Raw genomic sequence first — 24,491 nt, forward strand, 5'->3', positions numbered from 1 at the left:
CTCTGACCACTAGTGACGTGCGTCGGTTTTTCCGCCTTTCATACAACTCAGTGTTTTGGTGTTCATAGGTTTCAGTTCCTAAAGCTAAGTACGGGACGTGTTCTTTCAGCAGTGATGGCTATCTGACTACACTTCGTTCGACAAAAAAGTGACTAATAGGTCTGGGGTTATGACAGACAAACTCCAGGCATGTGACTACCTTAATGGGAGTCTGTCCGGAACCTGGGAAAGTAACAGGACATTTCTAAACTGTGAGGCCAGCAGTGAGTTCGACCAACATGGGAAACAACTGAGGGCTGATTCCTGAGGGAGAGCACGTAACCTTGACTGTCTAAAGCACTGCTCAAGTTGAAGGGGCTATTTCAGAGGGGCCTCAACTCCCACAGGCCACTGACATGGAGATGTGAGATCAAACGACGATGCCTTCAGGACAGAGCTCAGGGTGGCACAGGTGGCTATATACAGGATGGCAACAAGTGAGCGCCAAACTGGGTCACAAACCCTTTCCCCCATCACTGTCCTTTCTGCAGCGTCTGGGTCTCCATCTGCACAGGCTGCCTGAGGCTCAGCGACCTGGCTGCTGCTGATGCAGGCTGGCGGAGTGTAGGGGCGAGATCCACACCCAGCATGGACCCCAAAAACCCTCCATTGCCAGAATCAAGAAGAGTCAGATTAAACACCCCCCTCTTGCCAGCTGTGGGGAGTCGGAGAGCGTTAGCCTCAGTGATGACCAGAACTAGAGGTGGGGAAAGGGCAAGGTAAGCACTTGAGCAGGAACCTGTGCCAGACGGTTTTGCATGACTGGAACACAGATCTGGAACAAGACCTTCAGAGAGTTAACAAGAAATTCCCCATCAGTAAGGTCCTTTGTGCCTTACGCCTCCAAACCCTGGGAAATGGCGGTGATGGCAGACGTCCAGGCTTGGCTCTCCCGTCTTCCCACTGACTCGGCAGGCAGCTCTACTTCCTTCTAACACAGTCTCATTTTTGGTGTGCGTCAAACAAATGGAATTTGTTTCAATTCCCACTGTTTGCAAGTGAGAGCTCTGACCACTCAGAGTGATAATGTAGTGGCCAGGGTGTTTGCCTTGCACACAGCCAACCCAGGTTCAATCCCAGGCACCCCAGATGGCCTCCTGAACCCCGCCAGGAGTGAGTCCTGAGCCCAGTGTCAGGAGCGAGTCCTGAGCATCGCTGGATATGACCCCAAAACAAAACAAAACAAAACAAAAAAGAACTCGTAGTCACATGTCCACTAAACCAATCAGGATTTCCATATGGACCTACTCCAGGACATAGGAAAACATAGACCAGAGTTTCTGCAGTTAAAGAGCAAGCACTGTCCATTAGTACAAGTCTAAAGTAGTAATACAAACTAGGAAGATTAAAAAATGTCAAGTTATTTGAAAAATATAAGACTTACATAACAACCATGTTACAATACCAGCATAGCTCCCTGCCACTCAGTTGTATCACCCGGGACAGGCTGAAGGACATAAACGAAATGGGCTAAAGATGGGTTAAGTATGGTTTTATTGTATTTCTTGCTGCTTATATGAAAATATAAGGTAAATGTCACTGGCTTGTGGGAGTGATTTAAGAACAGTCATAGGGGCCTGAGGAGAGTACAGCGGGTGTATCTGCCTGCATGCAGCCAATCCGGGTTCAATCCATGCCCCCACATGTGGTCCCCAAGCACTACCCTGAGTGATCCCTGGTCACAAAACCAGGATTAAGCCCTGAGCACAGCCACGTGTGAAAACCCCCAATAAAAATAGATGCAAGCAGCCAAGGTTCTATCCCTGGGAGCACATATTGGTGCCGTGAGCACCAACAGGAGTGATCCCTGAGCACAGAGCCAGGAGGAAGCCCTGAGCACTGCCAGATCTGGCCCCCAAACAAAACAATAACAAAAACAGTACTAGAGCACAAAGCGTGGCTCACGGCAGGTGTGTGACAGAGTCCAATTCATCCGCAATGTTGATACACATTTATTTCGGTCTCTGTAGTTACACGAGTTCTCTGACCTGGCCGAGGCCGTCCCTGCAGTCTCGCGACACTGTGAAGCAGTAGGATCTGAGGACGCTCATTCCAGTTTTCCTGGATTCCACACCTACAATGCTCATGCTGTCGCATTCCACCTGGGTGAACCCACTGAAAGGAAAGGACATTCTGTGGCTCATTTGGGAGGGGACAAATGTCTGCAATTAAGCTAACGGGAAACCACCGATCTCTGTCTCCTGGCCAAACAGGGATGTCCCGAGTGTTCATTTTAAAACAATGAAAAATTCCATTCTCTTTTGGAGGGGGTGAGTTGGGGAGCCACACCCAGCAGTGCACAGGGTTTCCTCTTGGCCCTGCACCCAGGGGTCACTCTTGGCAGGCTTGAGGGGTCATATAAGGTGCCAGGGATAGAATCTGGGTGAGCCGTGTACACGGCAAATACCGACTCACTACATTGCTGCTCCAGCCCCCAACACTGGCTCTTCCAGAGGTTACAGTCTCACCCGGGACTCCCTCTGCCATGAAGGTCAGAGAACAGACTTAGGACTGTGCACTCTCCGAGGAAGGGCTGTGTCAGGGCCCATCCCACTGGGAAGCGGAGGCCGTGCTGAGTGCAAGTGGCGCTCTTGCAAATGAGAGAGAGAATGCAGCTGCATACAGCATCTTCTTATGGAAAAACAAACAAGCAAAAAACACAAACAGAGTGAGCATCTGAGCAATGCTTCAGGCTCTGGGTGGCAAAGGACAGGCTGCGCCAAGACCCCCAACATCTTCCCAGCCCAGCATTTCCCGGGGCCCCCTTGATGAGGTAGTGCCGAAGGCGCAGGGACGTTACTTCATGGCCAAGGGAAGGGCGGGAGAAGCGATTACCTGGACCATCTGTGGGACCCTCCCAGCAGGTGATAGCAGCTCTTGAGGACAGGCCAGGTCCCGTCCTGTTTCCACATGTAGATTCGCAGGGAGAGGTCAAGGGAAGAGGTGACGACTCGGCTCTCATCCTTGAAAGAAGAGATTCAGGACTGTTCAGGATTGTACAAGGGAGAAGACAGAGAACAGAGACAAGCCCAGTGAGCAGGAACAGGGGCTCCTAGTGGGGAGCATGATGCGGCAGGAGCCGTACTCACCACCCATATGTCCGTGATAGGCTGCTGGTGGTCCTGATGGGCTGCCAGCTGCAGGCCGTGGATGGTGAAGACCACCAGCTCCAAGTCAGACCCCACCAGGACCACCTGAGACCCGTGAGCTTTCAGAAGAGGCGGGGCCGCCATGGAGTCTGGCAGGGGGAAGCTGGCAACCTCCTGTGCTTGATGGAAAGGAAACACTTGCATGAGCGCGTCTTGCCAGCAGGGGGCAGCAGAATACACGGGTCTTGTCTAGGAAAGTCAGTACCTGGGGAAAGCAGCAACTTTGTACTCCCCCTACATTTAATCCTGACCCATACACTCATTCCCCTAAACTGCCTCTCCTGTCTGCTGATTTAGAGAGAGATCAGAGGGGCCGGAGCATAGCACAGCAGGCTGGGCGTTTCCCTGCACGCGGTAGAGTCAGACGGGGCTGGGGGAGGGCAGGGGAAGGGGGGAGAGAGCGCATTAGAGGTGGAGCAGCAGCATCTGTCAGGCAGTATCATCTGGCGCTTCTCTAACGGTTTCCACTCATGACCCTTTCTTGCCTGAGAAACGCAGCACAGGCCAAGTGTCGAAGGAAATACCCGATGTTCTTGGAGAGAGTCCAGTAGGCGGGGCTTTCACCTTGCATGTACCCCACCCAGGTTCAATCTCCAGCACCCTCTATGGACCCCTGAGTGATCCCCGAGCACAGTGCTAGGAGTTAACCCTGAATGCCATAGGTATGGCCCTCCCCGCAACAAAACAGAAACAAAAACACACAAACCAAAAGAAATACCTCAGGTTCATTACACGGTTGATTTTGAATTAATGTTTGGTTACTGCATGTTCACAAATCTTTGACTGTTGCCAAACTCTGAGCACTTCTCACATTCAGTGATGCCCAATGCATGCAGGTCAGCTTTAGAAGCCAGAATCTAGGGATGGATGTCTGCCTGCCCCTACCCCTGTCTCTGACATCTGTGACAGAGAATGTAAGAGTGGCCACAGGAGGAGACTCTGCTTGCTGCCCCACTATTCCGGCTGAGATTAATCTCCGACTAACACCATCGACCCTACTCAGATGAGAGAGATAAAGTACAAAAATGTTCCGTGAAATCAATATTGCAAACCACAATGCCCAAAAGGAGAGAGAGACAGAGACAGAAACAGAGAGACAGAAAAAGAGAAGTGCCTGCCATAGAGGCAGCAGGGGGTGGAAGTGGGGGTGATGGGAGGGAACCTGGGGACAGTGGTGCTGGGAAATACACACCGGTGGAGGGAGGGCTGGATGCTGGATGTTGGATGTTGGATGTTGGGATACTGTATGACTGAAATCCAACCGTAAACAGCTTCGCAATGCTCTATCTCACAGTGATTCAATTAAATAGTTAAAAAAATAAAAAATGAAATTGCTAAGAGAGTACATCAGAAAAGTTCTCGTCATAAGAAAAACATCGATGTGTAGTGATGACTAACTACATTCTCTCTGATGTCCTTTTATAATATATACTAATATCATGTGTACGCCTGAAAATGGATAAAATGTTGTATCTCAATTATAAAAAAAATTCACTGAAATGAACACCTCACCAAGAATCCTCCCAGCTAGATATCATTCACATTTTTTTTTTTTTTTTACAAAACTGTTCATGATGGGGCCGGAGCGATAGCACAGAGGGTGGGGCGTTTGCCTTGCACGCGGCCGACCCGGGTTCGATCCCCGGCATCCCATATGGTCCCCTGAGCACTGCCAGGGGTAATTCCTGAGTGCAGAGCCAGGAGTAACCCCTGAGCATTGCTGGGTGTGACCCAAAAAGCAAAAAAAACAAAAAAACAAAAAAACTGTTCATGATTGCGTTTCAGTCATACAGTCCCTTCACCAGTGGTGTAAGTCCCAGCCTCAGCCTCCACCCCTGACCCAGCTGGCCTCTGTGGCAAGCCCTCCTCTCTCCTCCTCTCCTCTCCTCTCCCCTCCTCTCCCCTCCCCCCTCCCCTCCCCTCCCCTCCCCTCCCCTCCCCTCCCCTCCCCTCCCCTCCCCTCCCCTCCCCTCCCCTCCCTGTCTCTCTCTCTCTCTCTCTCTCTCTCTCTCTCTCTCTCTCTCTCTCTCTCTCTCTCTCTCTCTCTCTCTCACTTTAGGCATTATGGATTGCAATACAGATGCTAAAAGGTTATCATGTGTATCCTTTTACCCGCTTTCAAGACTCAGTTCTTGTCCAGAGTTGATCGCTCACATTTGAAGGAATGACATAGAGCTTCAGGGACAGACACCTGCTTAGGGAATTCACAGCCTTGAAACCAGTTTTGCAAGAAACAGTTAAGAGGTTTCTTAAATGACAGGACAAACGTCTCAGCATTTAGCATTAAGTACTGCACTTGCTCATGGTACTCATGGTTCCTTTCTACTGGATTAAGAAATGTTTACTTCTGGCTTTGCTAAGAAATTTTATACATTTTCAATAATGATTTAACACCTAATTTAGATTGAATGTTCTTTTTTTTTTTTTTTGCTTTTGGGTCACACCCAGCGATGCACAGGGGTCACTCCTGGCTCTGCACTGAGGACCCACCCCTGGCAGTGCACAGAGGACCTTATGGGATGCTGGGAATCGATCCTGGTTTGGCCACAAGGCAAATGCCCTACCCACTGTGCTATTGCTCCAGCCCCTGATTTACATCCACAGGACTTTTATTACAATCTTTTACTTATTAAGTAAATATAATGCACACTCTCAAGAAATATTCTTTTCTAATATAAAGCCAATATTCCCTTTCTTAGGATAATATACACTTTGGGCTTTTAGAGGCCTATCCTGATTTTTCCCTTTAAAATTTCTAAGTTAAAAAAAATTAATTTTAAAAAATAAAATAAAATTTCTAAATTTTTGTAACTTTTTTACATTTGCAAGATTTATCTGCTTTATGTAAACTCTAAAATGTAAAATTTTCTATAAAATAAATAACTGAAATGTATATGCCTCTAAAATATAAAAAATTTAGTTTTTAAAAAATCATTTGATTAAAATTTTGTGGCATTTCAGGTGAACTCTGTGTTATTTATCTGTACGTGCATAGTGTCAGAACCTTGAGAGAGAGAGAGAGAGAGAGAGAGAGAGAGAGAGAGAGAGAGAGAGAGAGAGAGAGAGAGAGATCACAATCTGTCCCCTATGTAGGGGGAAAAGAACATAGTTATAGGACAACAAATGGTCAAAGTCATCAGAACTGAAGATTTTATCTAACTTAACTTACTTGAGGGCAGAAGGAACTTGGGACACTGGTGGGGGGAAGTGGTGATGCGTCTGATTTTGGAATGATGCTTACATGAAAAATGTGAAACAATATTTAAACCCCAGAATCCGAATAGAAGTGGTTAAAAAGGGGCGGCACATAAGAACTGACATTTACAACACCAGTCAAACACTGTCTTTGACATCGCATAGAATCCTTGCTTTAAAAAATAAAAATCTGATGATTTCCTTATGGAGGTTAGCACTGGGGGATCGCCTCTCGACGATTTCGTGTACATTCTTCCATCAGAAAAGGATTATATTGTACACCCCGTGTCCTCTCAGCTGCCATGGGGTCAGAATAAAATCTATCATGAAATGGGACGAAAGCAAATGATACAAAGCCAAAAGCTAAGGACCGGAGGGAGGGCGCAGAGCCGCGTGGGGCCTGGGGGACGGGAAGGAGAGCTGCAGGCCTGTCTCCCACCCAACTAGGACCCCCGGGGGCGGAGCCTGCTGCGGTTTGCACGCGTCTCTGCGGACACGACAGACCACACATCTCCGGGTCACTCTCACCGCTAGTGGGAATCGCGCCTGCAGGAGCGAGACGGGAACTGGAGGGACAGGACAGGGATAAGGTGCGCGCCTTGCACACGCCACCCTGGGCTTAACTCCCCGCATCCCACACGGCTCCCAGCACCCACCCAGCACCTACTCTGATGCCTGAGCACAGAGCCAGGAGCAGCCCATGAGCATCTTCGGGTGTGATCCCAAAACAAAGCAAAATAAAAAACAGAAACGATGCAATAGTGGTGACAGTGCCCACACGGCCCCTTACCCAGAATGCCCACACTATCCTTGCACCTCTTCGTCCCCAGCTCGAACGTGGTGACGACCCCGTGCTCGCCGCTGTCGCTCCTGTGCAGCACTATGAGCCTGGCTGCCTCCAGGGGGGCCCAGCAGGCCTTGGACGGCAGCTGTACAGGGAGAAGCGCAGAGACGGGAGCCTCCTCTTCCTGCCGGAGTAGCAAAGAGCGCGTGTGGATCACCTGGGAAAGCACCGGCAGTGAGGGAAAGCACGGCTCAGGCTCGCGCCCCGTGCTCCGCCCACGCTCCTGGACTCCTCCCATACTCTGAGACTCCTCCCACATTCATAGGCCCCTCCCACCTCCAGAATCCTCACACCTCCAGACTCCTCCCACACTCCTAGACTCCTCCCACCTATAGGCTCCTCCCACCTCCAGACTCCTCCCACACTATAGGCCCCTCCCACCCCCACACCCTCCTGCCTTCCTAATCCCAGCCAACCTTCCTAGACCCCTCCCACACACCTAGGCTCCTCCCACCTCCAGGCTCCTCCCACCTTCCTAGACACCTCCCTTTCTCCTTGCTGTCTCCCACCATTCTAGGCTCCTCCCACCCTCCAAGGCACCTCTCCTGCCCCTAGACTCCTCTCACCTTCCTAGGCGTCTCCCAAGCCCCTCGACTCCTCCCTCATGGCCTGGCCCATGTCGCCAGTCCTTTACAGGGCTGGGAAGGTTCACTGCAGCCCACGTCTGCCCTCTGGAAAGGGCTTGGCACACTGGACCCAGAGAGTGGGTATGACAGCGGGGTCTTCCTGATTGGGAGTCATGGTCTGCACCTCCTCGTTGTGCCCCCAGTTTCTTCCTGCAGCCTTCCCACCTCTTTGAGTCTTGCTCCTGATGCCCCCTCCCCATCCCCCGCGCTATGCTGTATTCAGGTCCCGGGGGTTGCTGCGCTCTGCTCCCGTGACCCCTGCCTCTGGCTGCCCGTCCTAACCACTGCCCAACCTGGCCACCGGGTCCCAATACAGGCAGTTCTGTCCTGCTCTGTCCCTGCAGTGTCCCCCCTTGAGGCCTCCGCCGCTCTAGCCATCTGCTGTCCATTTGCTCTAATTCCCCTGTCAGGTCTATCGCTCAGACTAACCTTCTCTGAGCCTAGAAACTGGGGGGCTTCCTTGCTCCTAGGGTGCTGGCTGCACGGTCAGAGGCGTCACCCGCCCGGGCCAGGGAGACCAGTCCGGCAGCCAGCCCGCTGCTTCGCCATGCTCTCCTCCCCAGCATCGGGCCTCTCGCCCTCCCGGAGGCGCTGGTCTCAGGCCACTGTACGTCTCCTGGGCCACTGGACTGGCCCTGAAGTCCACGTCCCTTCCAACTGAGCTCTGCCTCCTTCAGCCGGCAGCTGGTCCCTCCCAGCCCACCAGGAAGAACGGGGGCGCTGCAAAGAGGACAGCACCACACCACTGAGGACACACTACACAGATGACTGCCAGCCAGTGAGAGGTCAGGAGTGGGCGGGTCCTTGTGGGTGGCAGGGCATGAACTTGCAGGAGAAGCTGCCCTTTCACATGCATCCCACAGGCCTGGGGCATAGGAGCTGCCCCCTTGTGTCCAGAGCAAGGAGCACAGGTTGTCACTGACCTTTGCGCCCAGGCCTGAGCGCTCGGTGAGTGCTAACAGCCACTGGCCGTCAGGAGAGCAGAGGAGGCTTGGGGCGCTGCCTGGAAACAGGCTCGCTCTGGAGAGCAGCTGCAGCTCCGGCAGGGTCAGCATGTACACTGCCCCCTCAGCACAGGCAGCCTGCAGCGGAAAGGTCTAGAAGTGAGCAGGCAAAGAGAGCAGCATCTGGGGCTCACTGGGGCGGTGGCCCCTCACACTGTCTCACTGTGGTACACATGTCAGCTATACTTTACTTTGTTTGATTAACAGTCACACCTGGCGGGGCTGGAGTGACAGCACAGCGGGTAGGGCGTTTGCCTTGCACGCGGCCGACCCAGGTTCAATTCCCAGCACCCCATATGGTCCCCTGAGCACCCCCAGGGGTAATTCCTGAGTGCAGACCCAGGAGTGACCCCTGTGCATTGCTAGGAGTGACCCAAAAAGCAAAACAAAAAAAAAGTCACACCTGGTGATGCTCAGGGATTGTTCCCAGCAGGACTCAGGGGACAGTGTGGAATGGGGGAACAAACCGGGGCCAGCTGTGTGCCAGGTAAGAGCCTTGCTTGTTGGGCTGTCTCTCTGACATGCACACCAGTTGCTTCACTAAAAAACATATTTGGGGGGCAGCGGGGGTCATACCCGGCAGTGCTTACGGTTTTCTCCTGACTATATTCAAAGGTCACTCTCGGGAGTGTCTGGGGTTTCTCGAGGTTTCAGGGATCAAGCCAGGGAGGCTGCATGCAAGGCCAGTGCCTTACCCACAGTGCTCTCTCCAGGCCCCTGCCAGCTACTTTAAAGTCATGTCTTAAAACAGTGTCCAAAGACGCAGGCACAAAGAAATATATCGTACATGTGATCACAAAACTCAGTGGACTGACAGCCCTGCTGTCTGCTTCAGTAGCATCATTCCTGAAGCTGCACCCCAGACACCCAGGAGGGGGAGCTGGAAGACACCCTCTGTAAAGAGAAAACACCAGGCAGCCACTACTGTGTTGGAAGGTCAACCCTGAATGATGAGATACAAGAAGACAATTGGAGGCGGGGGGGGGGGGGGGGGGGGGGGGGGGGGAGGGGCAGGGGAGGGGGAGAGAGAGAGAGAGAGAGAGAGAGAGAGAGAGAGAGAGAGAGAGAGAAGAAAACGTCTGCCATAGAGGCAGCGTGGGGGCCTGGAGTGGGGGGAACTGTACGACTAAACCCTGATCATGAACAGCTTTGTAATTGGCTCTCTGATGGTGATTCAACAACGACAAAAAATTTTAAATGAATAATAGGCATGTGTTAATATAGAAAAAAAAAGGAGACAACTGGATGTCTACGGGGGAGGAAAAAGTTCTCACTGGAGAAATAACTACTTGCCTAAAAATTCAAGAGAATTCACAATAAGATAAATCATTAACAACATAAATAAGAAACAAAAATTAAAATAAAATAAATCATTAACAGAAAATAAGTAAGTAAAACATTTTACTAAGATGAGAGTCTATGAAACGAATACCCTCACCCATGGAGAGAAGTAGGAAAACAGATAATCAGAAAACAACACCACAGAAAATGTCTTTCCATGGGACTAGAAGAACAACAAAAAGTAAAATGCTTCGAAAAAAATTTAATTGTAAGAAAGACATGTACAAAATGCATCTGAGGAAAACTTTCAAGTCCTTCTGAAGGACATAAAAGTCACCTTGAGTCAGTGGAAGCACACCATTCATTCAGGGACCCCATGTCAACACTACAGTATACCTGATCCCAAGGAAGATAGCATTTTCTTTCACAGAGAAATAAAAGTTGATTCTGTGCTTCATATGGAAAAAGTAACACATGAGAATACATGAGAAACCCTTGGGAAAAGAAGGCACAATGGGGAAAAGACAACTTCAACTCACTGTCACTTGTCTCTCCCTGGTTAGACGATGCCAGTCCCTACAACAATCCTGAGACCAAATGTCCAGGCAACAGAAGACACGCACTGACTCACAGATGCCTGCAGGGGTCAAGATACCTCTGTTCTCCTGAGCAGGCCCTCGCTCGGACTCAATAAATGAAAAAGGGTAAGAACACAGGAGTGAGAAAAAATCGCAGGGAGAAAGACTAGTGAGCAGAGGACAGGAGAAAGGAGGGATGGAGCATAGGGAGTCGCAGGGTTAGGGGTCATGAGAACATCCTTCAGAACAGGCAGGGCCACGTCTGGGAGGAGACGTGGTGCCACACGCTCAGCCTCACCGGGATCTGCAGAGGTGGCTCCCAACAGTGAGGCCCCGTGCCAGGGTCGACGTGACCTGGAGGCTTACACCCACCCGACCCCGGAGCCGGGCTCCTCACCAGCAGAAAGGGGCCTTCGGGCTGGTGACAAGCTTCCAAGGCAGCCGAGGAGGTGGGCAGGGAGAAGGAGGTGCACTCCCAGCCGTCTTCCGCTTTCCACACTTTGATCAGGCCCTGCTCGTCCACGGTGACCACCAGTCGCAGCCGAGGAAAGGTCACCAAGTTCACCAGAGCTGCAGGCTGTTGCGGGCTGGCCCAGATCTCCACACCCTGGACGGCCACCAAACGAACACTGGACTCAGAGAGGGGCCGTGTGCTTTGCCGCCACCCACCTAGGTCGGGAAGGCTGCAGCACTGCAGTCAGAGTATCCATGGCAGGAGACTCGGCACGGCAGTGGGGACTCGGGGCCAGGCCAGGTGGGGACGTGAGGCTAAAGGCCCAGCCTCGGAGCGAGGTCCGTCCCCAGGTCCGTGAGGACTGGGCGGGGGCAGGAAGCAGCACTGTGCAGCCGACAGGAGCGTGGGTGTTTGGTGCAGGAGTCTGCACCTGCCTGGGCTCCCCGCCATGGGTGCCCCCCTCTCGTGTAAGGAACTGGCACTTGGGGCAGACCCGAGCAACAGCCAGGAGACCCAGCGCCCACTGAAAAGACCTGGCATGACGGAGCATCCTCGCAGTCTCTGCCTGGGACGACGCTGGGGACGCCAGGTCGGGACCCAAGGGAGGATGCTCTCTCTCGCTGGAGGCTGGGTTCCACCGCCAGGTCACCTGAGGCGGAGCCCCTGGGAATACGAGGGCCAACGGGCCTCAAGACTCAGATAACCTCCCTCCCCTCTCCTGTTTTCTATCAAACGAGGATGGCAGTAACAGAGGCCACTGCCCAGCTGCTGAGCAGACTGGAGTAGAAAACGGACAGGGAAGCCTTTCAACTGTACCCATCAAGCGAGGCGAAATACCACTCGAGTCACTGAGGTTTCTTTGCTTGGTTCTGGGGTTTCACCCAGCAGTGCTCAGGGCTTACTCCTGGCTCTGTGCTCAGGGATCACGCCTCAGGGAACCATATTAGGTCCTGAGCATCAAATCTGGGCCAGCAGCCTGCAAGAGGAACGCACCACCCGCTGTGCTATCTCTCTGGCCCAAGTCACTGAGGTTTTAACATGAACTGTGCAACTCTCTAGGTGAACCCACACACAGTGCCCGCATCAGCAGCTGCGGACACAGAGAGGCCACTACCGAGATCCCTGTCTCCCTGACGTAGCCCCCGCCGGCAGATGTGGCAGATGACCCTCCCAGTTTCCCATCTGCGCCGGGAACTCCCTTGTAAGTGACTTGCGACCGTTCAATCATGAGGTACAGGAGGACTCACTAGGACCAAAGCCATGGTGTGTGGCCAGTGCCCACCCCGGCCTCCTGCTTACCTCCCGCACATCCCACGCACGCACAGTGTGGTCGGAAGACACAGTGCACACCACAGACTTCTCCTGCCCGTCACGCCGGTACTCGCTGGTTGAGATGTAAGCCAGCCTGAGGATCCGTCCTGAAAGGGCAGACTGGCACTGAGTGCATGAGCAGACGCCCGGGAAAAGGCAGGCCCGGAAATCGCTCTCCTTTCTTGCTCAGGAGCACCACAGGTCCTCCTGAGGGGACAGCAAGGCTGCAGGATGGTGACACGAGTTTTATGCCTCCCACTTCCTGTCCCACACCACTGACTTAACATCAACGACGTCCTCCACGACGTGCGTGCACTCTTGTAGCTGCTGTTTCTTTCCGCTGAGAGAAACGTAAGACCCCTTCTTCCCCAGCTGACAGAACAGAGAACCCAGCGGGCGTCTATTCATCAAGTGGCATTTTCCAACTCGTCAGCTGGAATGCCACATCCAGGAGCGTGAAGCAGGTGCGTCCCGCAGGAGAGCAAGGCCACCCTGTACCTTTGTGTCCAGTGATGGCTCTGCAGGTGAAATCCTTCTCTGGCCGCCCGGACTCCATTCGGAACTCCAGTTCCGATCGGCAGAGATAATACTGTCTCCAGGTCTGTGTGCCCAGGGTCACCTGGGAAGTCTGACAGGAGGGCCAGCGTCTCTGACACAGCTGCCTGAAAAACAGGAACTCCATCCCATGCCGACCAGGGTTCCATCCCCGGCACTCCAGAAAGTTCCCTGAGCCCTACCGAAAGTGAGCCCTGAGCACAGCCTGGTATGGCTCCCTCGGCAGAAGAAAAACTAAACAAAAACCTGACTGAAGAGATTAAAACATTGTTCTTCTAACTGGTAGCATTCTTGATAAAAAAAAAAAAAAATTTTAAAAAGAATTGAATTTCAGAATTCTTAAATATCTCAAATATAAAAAATAAAATGAGGGGCTAGAGAGCTAGTGTAGCAGGGGCACCTGCCTTGCACACAGCTGACTAAAGTTTCATCCCCGCATTACAAACGGTCCCTTGAGGGGCCGAGTGGCAGTACAGCAGGCAGGGTGTTTGCCTTGCATGTGGCCGACCTGGGTTCAATCCCTGGCATCCCATGTGGTCCCCTGAGCTCCGCCAGGAGTGATTCCTGAATGCAGAGCCAGCAGTAAATTCTGAGCACTTCTGGGTGTGAACCATCCCTCCCCAATAAACAAGAAACAACCAAGCAAAGATTCAACTCATGTTTGTAAGAATCTTTATTGTGTGAATAGCAGCTAGTGATTAAATCTAAACATAATTCCTACTGGACCAAGACAAGGCTACAATTTGTGTTGTATTCAGCAAGAGAAGATCTTGGGACTAAGATTTCAAAGGAGGTTTCAAAGGAGGAATGAAGCGGAAGGAAACTTTAATATCAAAATTATTTTTTAATTTTCAACTTCAATGTCTTAATTTTTCAGTTCTAATATCACATACACTTTTATCAATAAGTGGAAACACCAAAGTTGAATTAGAAGTAGTATGCCGATTTACTTCAATCATCCAGTCACATTCATCTACTTTGAATGCATTTCCACCCCGTACTTTAGAAACCCTACAACAACCTCCCATCCAAGTCAATGCAATCTCTCATACTGAAGGCCCCCAACCAGGGAAGGGTTTCCTACTAATATGGCCTGTGGACTGTCCCTAACTATATATCCCGCAAAGTCAGCAATGCAAAGAGTCGAAGGGCTTACACGCTCCACCCATCTCTCGTTGCTGGGGGACTCACCTGACCCAGTTAGTTCTCTCACTTACCTCCACAGTTCTGTGCTGCTTGTAACTTCATTCCAGAGCTAGCATAGAAAGGACACAAAGACAGGATCTGATCAGTAAACCCGCCAGAGCCGACAGACCACAGCCTGGCCCGCCCTCCAAGAGAACTCACCCTGGGACGGACGAGACATATTCAGACAATCAAATAAGAGCCAAATTGTGAATGTGAAAGGAATAGGCTCAGAAATGATAAGCAACCAAGTCTCGGTGGCTGAGTAGTTCTCTAAGAAAATAGCTCAAACATTCCAAGGAGAGAGGACCAACGGTGTCGTAATGTCTAGGAGTATGGAAAGGATGGCAACTTATCAATCATTTATTTATAACCCAGAGCCGGACACTGGTCCCTGGATTTGAGAGTAATCATGACAAAAGTAGTAAGGTAATGACAACTAAGAAGCTGTACGTAATGAGAATCAGGAAACTAAGGAGAACTAAGAAACTATGTAACGAGAACTAAGAAAATGTAATAGAAACTGGGAAACTGAAACTGAGCCCGAGGTTAAGGTGACAAGGGAGGAAGACGCTTTCCTTCCCGCCACCCCAGTCTACTGGGTTAAGGGCCCACCAGGTTGATGAAGGCTGCACCAAGCGGGCAGGACACACCGACACTGACTTTTTCTTTTGGGCACACGAAGGCCACACCACATGGGCAGGGTGCACTGACTGTTCTTCTTCTGCTTCCTCTGTATCCCTGCTTCACTGATACGGATGTATGTAGACTGTGGCCCACTCTTGGAGAATAAAAGAGACCCTCTCCGCAAACGGGGCTCCAAAAAGTCTCTCACGTTCTACCTGGGCCCCTCAGCGCTGAGCTTCTAATAAACTCACTGTCTTGCTCTGAGCTGTCTCTGTTCACTCAGGCTCAGGCCAGCACAATAGTAAGAGTGCCTGAGACTCTGCAACGGTTGATCAGGGGGAGATGGTTCTGGAAAATCCTGTAGCTGCTATGTGGACTTTGGGGACAGAGCAACCGGCCGGCTGCTGGATGGAGCATGGCACTGTGGGGACTGCCAGAAAGGACAGGAGGGCAGAAGGGGTGGACCGGGTGCGCCAAGAGTGCCACTCCCGCGTGCAGCAGTGAGCCGGCCAGACTCCAGGTCATGTGGGTGCCAGGCTACTTTAGTAAACATGGGCGCGTGCAGTACTTCCCTTATTGGTAGAAATGGGGCTGGGCACTGCTTCCCCAGGTACTGAAACGTTTAGCTACAGTACTCCAGGCTCAGCTTAGTCTCTGTGTTGTTGCGGAAGGATTTGCCGATGTCTTTTAAAAGCGAAACATTCTCTAACACCAAGCCTGTCCGTGGGGCAAAGCCCGGGCTGGGGGTCCGCGCGGCGGGGAGGGGCGCGCACCAGCCTCACGGTCACCGTGCGGGTCGCTGGGGCAGGTGCGCGCTGGGACGCCGCCGGGAAAGGGGAGCCGCTGGGGTGTGGCCACTGGGCTCCTGCTCCGGGGGAAAGTCCAGAATATTCCAAAAGGGCGGGGTGAGGGAGATCGCAGCGTCAATAACCCAGGCATGCGCCTAGTTTAAAGGGGCAGGAATGAGACTCACTAACCACAGTGGGGACGCTCAGGGGGACCCAGGTTTGCAGGGCCACCGCCCCTGGCCACCACCTGGGAGCCGCTGGGCGCTCGAGACAACCCGGAACCTGAGCTGCGGGAGCCGCCCCTGCCCCCCCCACCCCCGCTCCCGGCCCCGCCGCGCCCCAGCTACCTTGTCCACCTGGGCCGCGCGCAGCAGGTCGCGCGCCCCCAGGAAGGAGAAGACGTGCAGCAGCTCGTGCGCGCCCAGCCGCGGCTCCATCGCCCCGGGCCGCCCCGGGCCAACGCGCTTCCGCCCGCCGGCCCGCCCCTCCCGGCTCCTCCCCGGCCGAGCTTCCCCGCGCCCCGCCTCGCCAGGCCCTCCCGCGCGGACATCCACCCTTCCCCTGCCCCCGCGCTGGACTGGCCGCGGGGTCACTCTGCACTCAGCCTCAGCCCACCCCGGGGTTGGTCCCGAAGGTGCCCTCTTTTGGGGTGTGTTTTGGGGAGCACGCCGGGCTGTGCTCCAGGGTTGCTCCTGGCGGTGCTGGGACGAGCATCTGGGGTGCCAGGGATGAAACCTGGGTCCGCGCGTGCAAGGCAAGCCCCCTCCCCACTGCACTTTCCCTAGGTGGGTCTTCATCTCACCTACCCCCTCAGTTGTGGCCCGGTGGGTAGTATTAATATTTGATTGCTGCTGGAATTATTAGTTATTATTAGCATTATTAGTATTTATTGCTGCTGGAATTATCACCTACATAATCTAGGACACTCTTTTCAACATAAGGTATATACTCTTGCCATATACACAAAGTCACGTTTGCAATGTGACATACTCCATTTTGAGGGTCCATTTTTTCCACTTACCACCATCAAAGTTAAGCTTATGAGCAAGGTCAGTTTCAAGGTTATACACAATAGGTCAAGCTTGAAGGCATGATTGAGCTGAGGGTCAATGTATGTGAGAGTCAATGTAAGTTTCCCTGTCAGGGTCCAGACCAAACTTAAGTGTGGTGGGATTCAGGTCAGTCAGCAGTGACAGCCCAGTGTCAGAGCAAGGAGGACTAGGTCATGGTCAGGGTCACTATTATTTGAGGGTCACAGGAAAGGACAGGGTATTGGGTTCAACAACAAATTGACATAAGAACAAAAATAATTCAAGGTGGTAAGGTGATGTTATTGAGACCCGGCTCATGGTACAGACTAATTCAACTTCAGGTGTTCAGTATCAGGTTCAAGGTCACGGTAAGACTCAGTCTAGGGGTTCCAAGGGTGAGGAGGGCCAGGATTTCGTTGAAGGTAGAGATCACTCATCATTCACCACGGATCAGCAAGATGTCATGGTCAAAGACGTTAAGGTATGTTCAAAGTTGGCATGAGTAGGACAATCACGCTGATAGTCAAAGGTCAGGGTCAAAGTTATGGGAAGCGCAAACTGTCAAAGTGAAGGTGAGAGTCAAGTTTATAAATGAGCTTAAACTCTAGGTCATGTGAGATCCGAGTGATGGAAAGAGTCGGGGTCAATGACACAATAAGGTCAGACACGGGTTGGTAAGGGTTTTGCAAATAATTGAGTGTACATACAAAAAAAGCATCAAATTGAGGTTCCAGACGATAGTCCTGTTTAGAGCAAAGACTGGATTAAATATCAAATTCAGGCAGGGTGCAAAGCTCACAGTGAGGGTTGGGACTGCTATAAAAGCTCACATGCTTCAGGTTTAGGGCTTTATGCAAGGGGGGTGCCTGAGGGTCAGTACTGGGTCAGTGTGGGTACAAGTCACAATGAGTTATTTTCGTTAGAATGCAGATTCGAATATATAAACGAACAAGTCCTAAAACATTTCTTAAACCTGAGATACAGATGAAGAGACAGTACCGTGGGTAAGGTGCTTGCGTCAGACCTGGGCTTGACCTCTGGCACCACAAACGGTCCCAAGCCCAACCAGGAACATCTCTGGGCAGATGCAGGAGCACCGAGCCAGCGCTGATGTGTGGCCCATAAACCAATAGAAGAAACCTGGCCAGAAAGCTAGTACAGTGGCCAGGGCGATTTTCCAGCACATGGCCACTGTGGGTTTGAGCCCTGGCATCCCATATGGCCTCTGAGCACAGAGCTACGAGTGACCCCTGGCCCAGCTAAGTGTGCATACCACCCCCTCACGGCAGCCCCCCCCACCCGCCCCGCCACCAACCCCTGCAAAAACAGAAACAAAAGCAAAACACAAATGGACGAACAGGCTTCTCCCTGAAAGAAACGAGTTTATTTTGAGTTCCCTCTACACGCATTAAGGGCACTGCCTGCACTGTCGTCCTGCGTCCTCAGAGCTTACAGACCTTTATCTGTGAGGCACAAATTACACCCTGACAAAAGATCACGAAGACTCAGCCTGTGTCTCATCTACCGCGAGCCAATCTCTCGGTCTCGAGTTTCCCGACTGTGTCGGTGTCAGACAGGGCCAGCGGCTCTGCTCCCGCCTGTGTCCTGGTCTCGAGTGGGCCCGAGAGCCCATTCACCAAGTCACTAGGAACAGGCGCTGACCCGGCCTGTCCTGTGCTAGGCTGACTTCACAACGCCCCCTTACTTGCTGGGGAACATCTGTGAGCCTGGGCCCCCTGAGCATGTGGGGGCTGATGTCGGTCAGGATCCCACCCTGGGTCCCTGCCAGGCCTCGGCTTCTTTCTGCCGCCTCACCTCCAAAGGTTGCTCCCCGCACCAAAGTAGCGTTCAGTAGCGGACCCTGGGCAGAACTGCTTACGGGTTTATATCCACAAAGCCTGTCCTGCCACTTGCACTGCGGCCAGGGCGCGGCCTCCACTCTGTTCCCTCCGCTCCCTGGGCAGGAACGCAGGGCCGGGAACCAGACGCTCAGGCCGATGCCAGCGGCCCAGGCAGTGAGCCCGCAGCTGGGGGACCAGACGCCGCTTGCGGGGGCGGGCACAGGAACCGAGGAGGTGAGTGTGGCGGTGAAGAGGCCATGGGGACCCAGTCAGGCAGAGCAGAGGAAGCGGCCTAGGGGTCCTGGAGGTATCCTGGGGGCCCTGGCCCACCACTCAGCCTTGTGGGATAAAGGGTCGAATGAGCTCCGGGTTCAAGAGTGAGTCCTCCAGCGGCCGGTCCACGTGGAAGTCATGGACATGGGGTGCGCCTGGATGGGCCTTGGAGGCGGGTGCCCCGGGGCGCTGGGGGATGGGCAGCTCCGAGGGGTGGGCAGGCAGGGGGGCCGTGAAGAAGTACTGGTGGAGGAGGGCCTGGAGGACAGAACAGAGGACAGAAGAGCACTCACTCCCTGGCCCAGAACCTGCCCCCCACCCCGCCAGCACCGCCGGGGCTGTTCAGGGCCGGACTGGACAGAGCTGGACAGGACTGGACTGGACAGAGCTCGGTCTTCACCGCGCCCCTGGGCAGTGTGGGGGAGGGACGAAAGGGCAGGAGACAGATAATAAGAAAGTAATGAGGTAACACAGACCAACGCGGGCCTGAAGGACAGCGGGGACATCCCTGGGAGCTGGCACTCCAGAGAGCTGCAAAGCCACAGAGTGACAGGCCCCTGGCACGAGCAGAGAAGGGCACAGACCCCCGGACACGGAGGGGACACGGGCTGCAGGGGCGCAAGAGGACAGGTGGGGTCCAAGGCGACAGCCTGGCAGAGGGGCCTCGACATACGGGAAGGCCAGGGGCTTCTCCTGGGTGAGGGACGCAAGGGTGAGGCCCGGTAAGCAGCGGCCTCCTGCGAGGTGGACGGGACACTGCTGGGAGACTCTGGGGACAGCAGGGAGACGGGGCTGCAGAATCACAGGCTGGCAGTGCCGAGGGCAGGGAGTGAGGCTGCTTCGAGCGTGTCCCAGAGACACCTCCCACCCCTCGCAGGCCCCGACCCTGGTTTCAACACGGGGTGCAGGCCTCAGAGAGAGGGAATCAGGCCACCCCTGTGGTCACTGCGGGCAAGAGGTGGCACCGGCCAGCTGCAGAGTGAGAATCGGGCGCTCGTAGGCCATGTCCTGCCCCCACCGCTTCCCGCCCTCCCGCCCTGCTCTGTTCACCGGAGACGCGCGCCTGCTGCGTGACCCTCTGCCTGGGCGCTGTGGGACGCGGGTGCGGCTGGGGCCGTCCAGGCTCACCTGGGAGGCGGCAATGCGCCGGCGCGGAGGGTAGAGGAGGAAGTGCCCCAGCAGGTCCAAGGCCTGCGGCGGGGCGTCGGGCAGCACCTCCTGCAGGGGCAAGGCTGCCCGCTCCTTGAAGGAAATCTTGTTGTAGTCGGGCAGCTCTGTGATCTCCTGAGAAACGGGCACATCCGTGACCTGGGCTCCCTGCTGCACTGCCCGGCCCCACCCATTCGTGCCCCCGGCCTCTGGGCGCCACTCCGTGCTCTGCGGTTCTCAGGGCAGGGCACAGGACTGGTCCTCCTGCCGCAGCCTCCTAACTAAGACAGGAGGGGGCAGAAGGGAGCCCCTGAGGCGCTTCAGTCACTGCCTGGCCACAGAGAGGAGGAGCCCTCCGAGCCCCTCCCCTCCCGCACTGCACCCTGAGTGGAAATAAAGCTCCGGGATTAACCAGCTGAGGAAGCAGTTGGGAGAACCTTCCCACCCCACCCTCGCCCCGGGGCCCCTGCTAACCGGCCAGATCTGAGGGTTGGGGGTGCCCAGGACGCGCAGCACACAGCAGAGCTGCTCGATGTCATTCTCCCCAGGAAACAGGGGTGACCCATTCAACAGCTCGCCCAGGATGCACCCCACGGCCCTGCAGACACAAAGCCAGCTCAGGATCTCACAGCCTGCACCGTCCCTGACTCGTTTCACAGTCTGCACCATCCCTGACTCGTTTCCCCGCTCACACCACAGACACACACTCCCCACGCCAGCCCCGTCTCCCCCTCACGGACACACACTCCCCACACCAGCCCCGTCTCCCCCTCACGGACACACACTCCCCACACCAGCCCCGTCTCCCCCTCACAGACACACACTCTCCACCACTCGCCAGAGACACGCAGTGGGTGAAGGCCCCCTGAAAGCAGCTCGGACACTGTGTCCAGGACTCAGAGCCCCAAACAGTCAAAGACTTGAGCTCAGAACACAGCCTGTCCGCCTGGGAGCGGTTCTGAGCCTCCTCAGACCCTCACAGCCCACGGCAGAGTCAGTCCTGACCGGGCCCAGCCGCGGGCAGCAGCAGTGAGCCACACTGCTCAGAGCCGGCGCCCTCTCCAAATACTGGCGGGCTCCGGGTCCCCAACCCGCTGCCCCGCTCACAGGACTCACCACAGATCAACACCCTGGTCGTACTGGCGGGCACCATACAGCAGTTCAGGGGCTCGGTACCACCTGCAGGAAAGGCAGTTACAGTCGGCTACTGAACTGACAGCTGCCCCCCAAGGCCACTCCATTCCTGTACCACCCCGGGCAGTAAAGTCTGTCGAGAAGCATCGCTTCCCCGGAGAGCAGGCTGTGGTCTGTCCACCGCCACGCCCTGCTGGGAACCAGCTCAACCCTACCTGGTGGCCACCTGGTGTGTGTAGAGGCGGCTGCCGTCAGGGGAAAAGACCCGGGCCAGGCCGAAGTCCGCAATCTTGAGCTGGCCGGAGGCGCTGATGAGAAGGTTGGCTGGTTTCAGGTCCTACGGGCACCAAAGTGGGTATCAGTTCCACTGGGACACCAGGGGCTTTCAATGAGAGAACCTGGCGGGTCAGCCCAGAGGAGCCCAGTATTACACCCCCGATCAACGAGGCTGTCCCTCTGTCCGTGCTTCCTTCAACGGCTGCCCCGCTGCTGCCCTTCAGGTCCCCCACCGCCCTAGACCCGGGCTGGCCTCAGAGCTCACCCGATGCACAATATTGTTGGCATGGCAGAAGGCGATGCCCTTGAGCAGCATCTGGAGGTAGCTCTTGACCTGAGCTTGGGCCAGTGGCCTCTGTGCATGTCGCACCACCTCGGCCAGGTCCGAAAGCATGAACTCAAAGGCCAGGACGAAGCCCGCGCCGTGTGGGAACACGGCCTTCAGCTGCACCACCTACAGGCGAGGCATCCCATCAGTTCAGAGATCAGACCTCTCAGCCCTGGCCTCGGGCACACAGAGGTTAGATGGGGAGGAGTGACGCAGCATCTGGGCGGGAAGCAGGGAGCTATGAGCACCCTACTCTCTGGGACCCCCCACTGGGGAACCGAGGTCTAAGGAAGGTCACTAGGGTTCCGTGTGGCTCCCAGTCACCCACTAGAGATATCTACACGAGAAACACAACACACACATACACACACATACACATACACACACACACACACACACACACACACACCATTTCCCCTAGGACCATAACATGCAGCACTGAGAGAGCCACCCCAAGTGCCATCTCTGGAACCTCTGAAGACACACTCAGACTCTTCCTCAGGAGGGACGGGGAGCAGGGGGAAGGGGAGCAGGGGGACGGGGAGCAGGGCCAAGGCTCGAAGGCACTCTGGGCAGAAAGAACAGACCACTAACAAACGGAGTAAACAAACGCACAGTAGTGAGGACAGGAAGAGAACAGGTGAGGCGGGGCTGGTTATGCAAAGCCGGAAGTCAGGAAAAGGAAGGCAGAAACAGCGCAACGCAAGCCCGGTAGGGCCCGTTAGGAGGACGCGTGTCTGTTCTGCCTGATGATACTCACACCAAGAGGGCTGCATATTAACGGGGGTGTGCACGGGACGGGGGTGGTGGGGGGGAGTGAAGGACACCACCTTCTCCTGGGACTTTCTTCTCCCCCACACCCTTTTGACTTTGCTGGTGAAACAAGAATGCCCTGAATGTTTTCCCTCATTTTGTTGCTGTTTTTCTGATTCTAGGAAATGATCACTTCACAGATCAAAGCACGAGGACATAATCGCCCAGGTAACGGGAAGTCCTAGCTGCAGTGGACTTGAGGAGGATGCTCCACCAGACACGCCAAAAGTAGGAAAAACCGATACACCTCATAGCCCTATTGTTACACAAAGTCTGATGACATACGCAGTTTTGTGCCCGTTGTCACTCTATGTCACTGCACAACAGGCCTCTATAATGATAAGGAGTGAGGAAGGACAACTCAGGAACCTTTACTCCTACGCACGAGAGCAGAAGAGAGGCCTGTGCGTGTGAAGTATCCCTCCTCCCCTGCTCCCTCCAGTCCCCGAGCAGCAGGTCTGCCCACTGAAGCCCTGTTCCGCCTCTCTGCCTGACCACATTGAAGTTCTCAGAGGCCCTGGTTGGCCTGTGGCCAAAACAGAGAGAGACCTACCAGAGCCCCAAGATTCCTCTGCAGATTTCTCAGTCAAAAAGGAGCTCTGAACCATGGCTGGCAGGGATCAGGGGAGGAACCCAAACCCATCTGTAAAATGGTTAACCCGGCCTAAGAATGCAAGAGCTCAGGTATCATTATCAGCGGAAATTACTGAGTGCTGAGGCCTGAGAGCTAGCACAGCGGGTAGGGTGCTTGCCTGCAACTGCAAACCCACGTTTGGTCTTGGAACCCCCTTTGGTCCTTCGAGACCACCAGGAACCATCCCTAAGCCAGAGTCAGGAGTAAGTCCTGAGCACAGCTGGATGTGGTCCAAAAGCCAGTAAGAAAGCAACTAAAAAAGACATTTCTAAGCGTGTTGACAGTGTAGTGGAGGAATGGATGGATGGATGGGTGGGTGGATGACTGCAGTACACAGAAAAAACATCCTTTAGGAATGAAGACAAGTGAACACACAGGAGATCGGCATGGGAGGAGGTTGGAGGGGAGCAAGAGTGAGGGGGGGAGCCCCACCCGGCCCACTCACATACTGGTTGTCCTCCATCTCCTGCAGGGCCTTGATCTCCCGCAGCGCCTGGTTGGGGATACCGTCCTCCAGCCTGCGCAGGGCCACCTTCTTGAGGGCCACGATCTCTCCGGTCTGCGGGGCGGCGCGCAGACACTCCCACCTGCTCTCGAGGTGGGGGCCTGGGCCCGCGCCACGAGACCGCGCCCACCCTCGAGGGCGGAGAGGCCCGGCCCCTGGGCACTCGCGCGTGGGTGCAAGGCGCCGGACAGAGGCGCACGGCACCCTGCTGGAGCCGCGCAGGGGTTAGTGCCCGGGTGAATCGGGGCTCCGGGAAGGGGGCAGGCACCGCGGACCCCACGCCCCTCCCCGCAGCGCCGAAGCCCCGCGCCCCGCAAGCCTCACCTCGACGTGCTTGGCCTTGAAGACGATGCCGTGCGCGCCCTCCCCGATGCGGCCCAGGATGCAGTACTGGTCCATGGCGCCCGCCCCGCGCGCCCCGCCCCCGGCGCCTAGCAACGAGCGGGCGCGGCGCAACGGTGCCGGGTGGCGGGACTGCGGCGGGGTCTGCCCGGGGCCCCGCCGCCTGCGTCTCACCCACTCGCGAACGTCGTCAAGCAGCAGAGGCAGCGTCAAGGCGGGACGCGCAGCACCAGCCTCCGCGGAGCCGCAACGCTTCCGGGGGCCCGACCCACGTGATGACGACGTCAGCGCGCGTCTGGGCGGGGCCTAATTCCGGGGGCGGGGCTTCTGGTAGCCAGAGGGGAAGTGGGCGGGGCCTCAGGCTGTGCTGAGAGGCGCCCCGCAGCGAGAGGGCGGAGCCGAGCGGGGGCGTGGCCTCGGGGAGGGGCGGGGCTTCGGCGGGGCGGGCCCACAGGCGGGTTTTCCACGAGGAGATCCGACAACAAGGGCGATGTGGAGGTCTGGGGCGGGTTAGAGGGAAGATCAGAGG

At 55.0% G+C, this 24,491-nt stretch overlaps 2 protein-coding genes across 6 annotated transcripts; both read right to left on the reverse strand.

The window, feature by feature from the left end:
* Positions 1 to 731: 731 nt before the first annotated feature.
* LOC105943432 (F-box/WD repeat-containing protein 12-like) lies at positions 732 to 16,107 on the reverse strand. 2 transcript variants are annotated; one of them, XM_055127857.1, is made up of 10 exons: positions 15,984 to 16,107; positions 14,254 to 14,291; positions 12,980 to 13,143; positions 12,470 to 12,588; positions 11,114 to 11,323; positions 8,777 to 8,935; positions 7,174 to 7,384; positions 3,129 to 3,307; positions 2,875 to 3,002; positions 732 to 2,154 (listed from the first exon to the last, which is right to left on the reverse strand). In XM_055127857.1, the coding sequence occupies exons 1-10, from the start codon at positions 16,071 to 16,073 to the stop codon at positions 2,010 to 2,012; spliced, it is 1,443 nt and encodes a 480-aa protein (XP_054983832.1). In that variant the 5' UTR covers positions 16,074 to 16,107; the 3' UTR covers positions 732 to 2,009. The 2 variants fall into 2 exon arrangements, with proteins under 2 accessions (XP_054983832.1, XP_054983833.1); XM_055127858.1 differs by lacking the exon at positions 8,777 to 8,935.
* Positions 16,108 to 18,029: 1,922 nt separating this feature from the next.
* Positions 18,030 to 24,229, reverse strand: CDK20 (cyclin dependent kinase 20). 4 transcript variants are annotated; one of them, XM_055126383.1, is made up of 8 exons: positions 23,945 to 24,229; positions 23,565 to 23,633; positions 21,606 to 21,794; positions 21,280 to 21,401; positions 21,047 to 21,109; positions 20,405 to 20,528; positions 19,910 to 20,065; positions 18,030 to 19,039 (listed from the first exon to the last, which is right to left on the reverse strand). In XM_055126383.1, the coding sequence occupies exons 1-8, from the start codon at positions 24,017 to 24,019 to the stop codon at positions 18,842 to 18,844; spliced, it is 996 nt and encodes a 331-aa protein (XP_054982358.1). In that variant the 5' UTR covers positions 24,020 to 24,229; the 3' UTR covers positions 18,030 to 18,841. The 4 variants fall into 4 exon arrangements, with proteins under 4 accessions (XP_054982358.1, XP_054982359.1, XP_004620993.1 ...); XM_055126384.1 differs by having other exon boundaries at positions 23,561 to 23,633; XM_004620936.2 differs by having other exon boundaries at positions 23,561 to 23,674.
* Positions 24,230 to 24,491: the final 262 nt, after the last annotated feature.

The sequence above is a fragment of the Sorex araneus genome, chromosome 2 (genome assembly GCF_027595985.1).
Source record: "Sorex araneus isolate mSorAra2 chromosome 2, mSorAra2.pri, whole genome shotgun sequence".
In the NCBI taxonomy this organism is placed as follows: Eukaryota; Metazoa; Chordata; class Mammalia; order Eulipotyphla; family Soricidae; genus Sorex; species Sorex araneus.

Bases quoted from the DNA above. Each gene is read 5' to 3' on its own strand.
- LOC105943432 (XM_055127857.1), bottom strand. From the start codon at position 16,073: ATGGAGCCGCGGCTGGGCGCGCACGAGCTGCTGCACGTCTTCTCCTTC. The intron at 8,936-11,113 runs GTGAGGAGCCCG...TTTCCGCTGCAG, and splicing joins CCGAAGGCCCCTTTCTGCTG to GCTGCCTGTGCTGAGGGGGC. The intron at 3,003-3,128 runs GTGAGTACGGCT...TCTTCTTTCAAG, and splicing joins CTATCACGGACATATGGGTG to GATGAGAGCCGAGTCGTCAC.
- CDK20 (XM_004620936.2), bottom strand. From the start codon at position 24,019: ATGGACCAGTACTGCATCCTGGGCCGCATCGGGGAGGGCGCGCACGGC. The intron at 20,529-21,046 runs GTGAGTCCTGTG...TTGTGTCTGCAG, and splicing joins GACCAGGGTGTTGATCTGTG to GGCCGTGGGGTGCATCCTGG. The intron at 20,066-20,404 runs GTTAGCAGGGGC...CCCGTTTCTCAG, and splicing joins CCAACCCTCAGATCTGGCCG to GAGATCACAGAGCTGCCCGA.